Genomic DNA, 1,744 nt, shown 5'->3' on the forward strand with positions numbered 1-1,744 from the left:
TACCTACCTAAACTTAACTAATTTGTTTCCTTACAAGACAGTACTAATTAAATTAACTAAAGGTTAAAGTAAATAACGTAAGGTTAAAAGTTTAAGTTTAATTAACTTACTATGTCACAATAGACATATATATATATATATATATATATATATATACACATGTATTTTTTCTTTTGTGCAAACATGTCATAATATTAAATTAGTAGTTACTTTTGATTTATGAATCCTTAAGGAATACTTTTCTTGGAATAAGTAGATAAAGCATTTACAGTGTAATACAGAACTCATGTGCCATCAAGATTTCTCTAAGCCCTACCCTTAAAAATGCCACAGCTGTTCAACATGTGCACAGTTGATACATACAATTTCTCAAGTCAAGGGGCCCAGCATGGCCTGGTGGTTAGGACACTAGACTCGCAATCTGAGGGTCGTGGGTTTAAATCCCCTTCCCACCAAACATGCTCGCCCTTTCAGCCGTGGGGGCGTTATAATGTGACGGTCAATCCCACTATTCGTTGGTAAAAGAGCAACCCAAGAGTTGTCAATGGGTGGTGATGACTAGCTGCCTTCCCTCTAGTCTTACACTGCTAACTTAGGGATGGCTAGCCCAGATAGTCCTCGTGTTGCTTGGCATAAAATTCAAACCAAATTCAAGCCAAGGTGATTACACTTCCACATGTCCTTGTAAAATTAATAATATTCCCAAACAATATTATCTTAACATGAGAAAAAAAAAGGTATAAAATGAAAGTTAACACAAATATGACTTATAAAAACCATACTAGTCTTGTTACATAATTACTATAAGTTATAACTTGTGTAAAAACAGCATATGTGTGCAGTATTTAAAACAAAAATCATTTGTTCCTCTAAGTTTAATTAACATAAAGACTTTGATGGGTAGTTAATGTATTTACTTACTTATGCTGCTAGCGCTAGATTACTGCCTTAGAGCCCCCCAGTGGCACAGCGGTAAGTCTGCGGACTTACAACGCTAGAAACCGGGTTTCGATACCCGTGGTGGGCAGAGCACAGATAGCCCTTGTGTAGCTTTGTGCATAATTAAAAAAAACAAACAAACAAACAATACTGCCTTAGTATGTTAGTCTCATTCCAGACGTGCCTTAAGACTAAGTTCTAACTACTACTAGCACAGTGCTAGTACTATAGCCTAGGCTCTAACTCGTTTGTGTGAAAACGACGTAACTTTCAAGTTTAAATATATATAAACTTACAGATCGGTTTTCCAAATTTACAAAGCCACAACAACGTTATGTCAGAATCCGCAACAGTTAGAAAAAAACCAGAGGCTAAAATTATGAAGAATAAACCTAGAAAGATTATGTATTCTAACATTTTTAATGAACAAGCTCAGTATAATCCAGTGATAATAGTACGCCCTAAGCGAAGAAGACGTAATAAACTTAGCTCAAGCGGTGAATATACAGAAATCTACGCTTTGGAGCTGTATAGAGATTAGTTACTGGATGAACCTAATATTGCATTACAATTCTCAAAACTGAACAAACTCTTATACAAAGAGGTTAAACTCTTGTAGTATCAGATACAATTTTTAGAGAAACTAACCTTGAAAGTTCCCTAAATTTTCATTAAGATTATATTTTCAATGTTTTCAGTGTTGAATAATTTGTTCATGGGCAATATTTCACCGTTTCTCATTTACCACAAAATCCTGTGTCATTGTAATTTTGTCTTTGTAATTCTGTACAATTAAGTTATTGTT

The 1,744-nt window shown here is 34.5% G+C and overlaps 1 protein-coding gene across 1 annotated transcript in view; it reads right to left on the minus strand.

Annotated features, from left to right (window-relative positions):
* LOC106461942 (dehydrogenase/reductase SDR family member 7-like) overlaps nucleotides 1-1,421 on the minus strand; it is a 12,619-nt gene extending 11,198 nt beyond the window's left edge. Inside the window, exon 1 of the mRNA XM_013921812.2 lies at nucleotides 1,236-1,421. Coding sequence (XP_013777266.1) covers nucleotides 1,236-1,356 — 121 coding nt within the window. The 5' untranslated portion in view covers nucleotides 1,357-1,421. The remainder of the gene's footprint in view (nucleotides 1-1,235) is intronic.
* Between the last annotated feature and the right edge of the window lie 323 nt (nucleotides 1,422-1,744).

This window comes from Limulus polyphemus, unplaced genomic scaffold (assembly GCF_000517525.1).
Source record: "Limulus polyphemus unplaced genomic scaffold, Limulus_polyphemus-2.1.2 Scaffold41, whole genome shotgun sequence".
Taxonomy (NCBI): domain Eukaryota; kingdom Metazoa; phylum Arthropoda; class Merostomata; order Xiphosura; family Limulidae; genus Limulus; species Limulus polyphemus.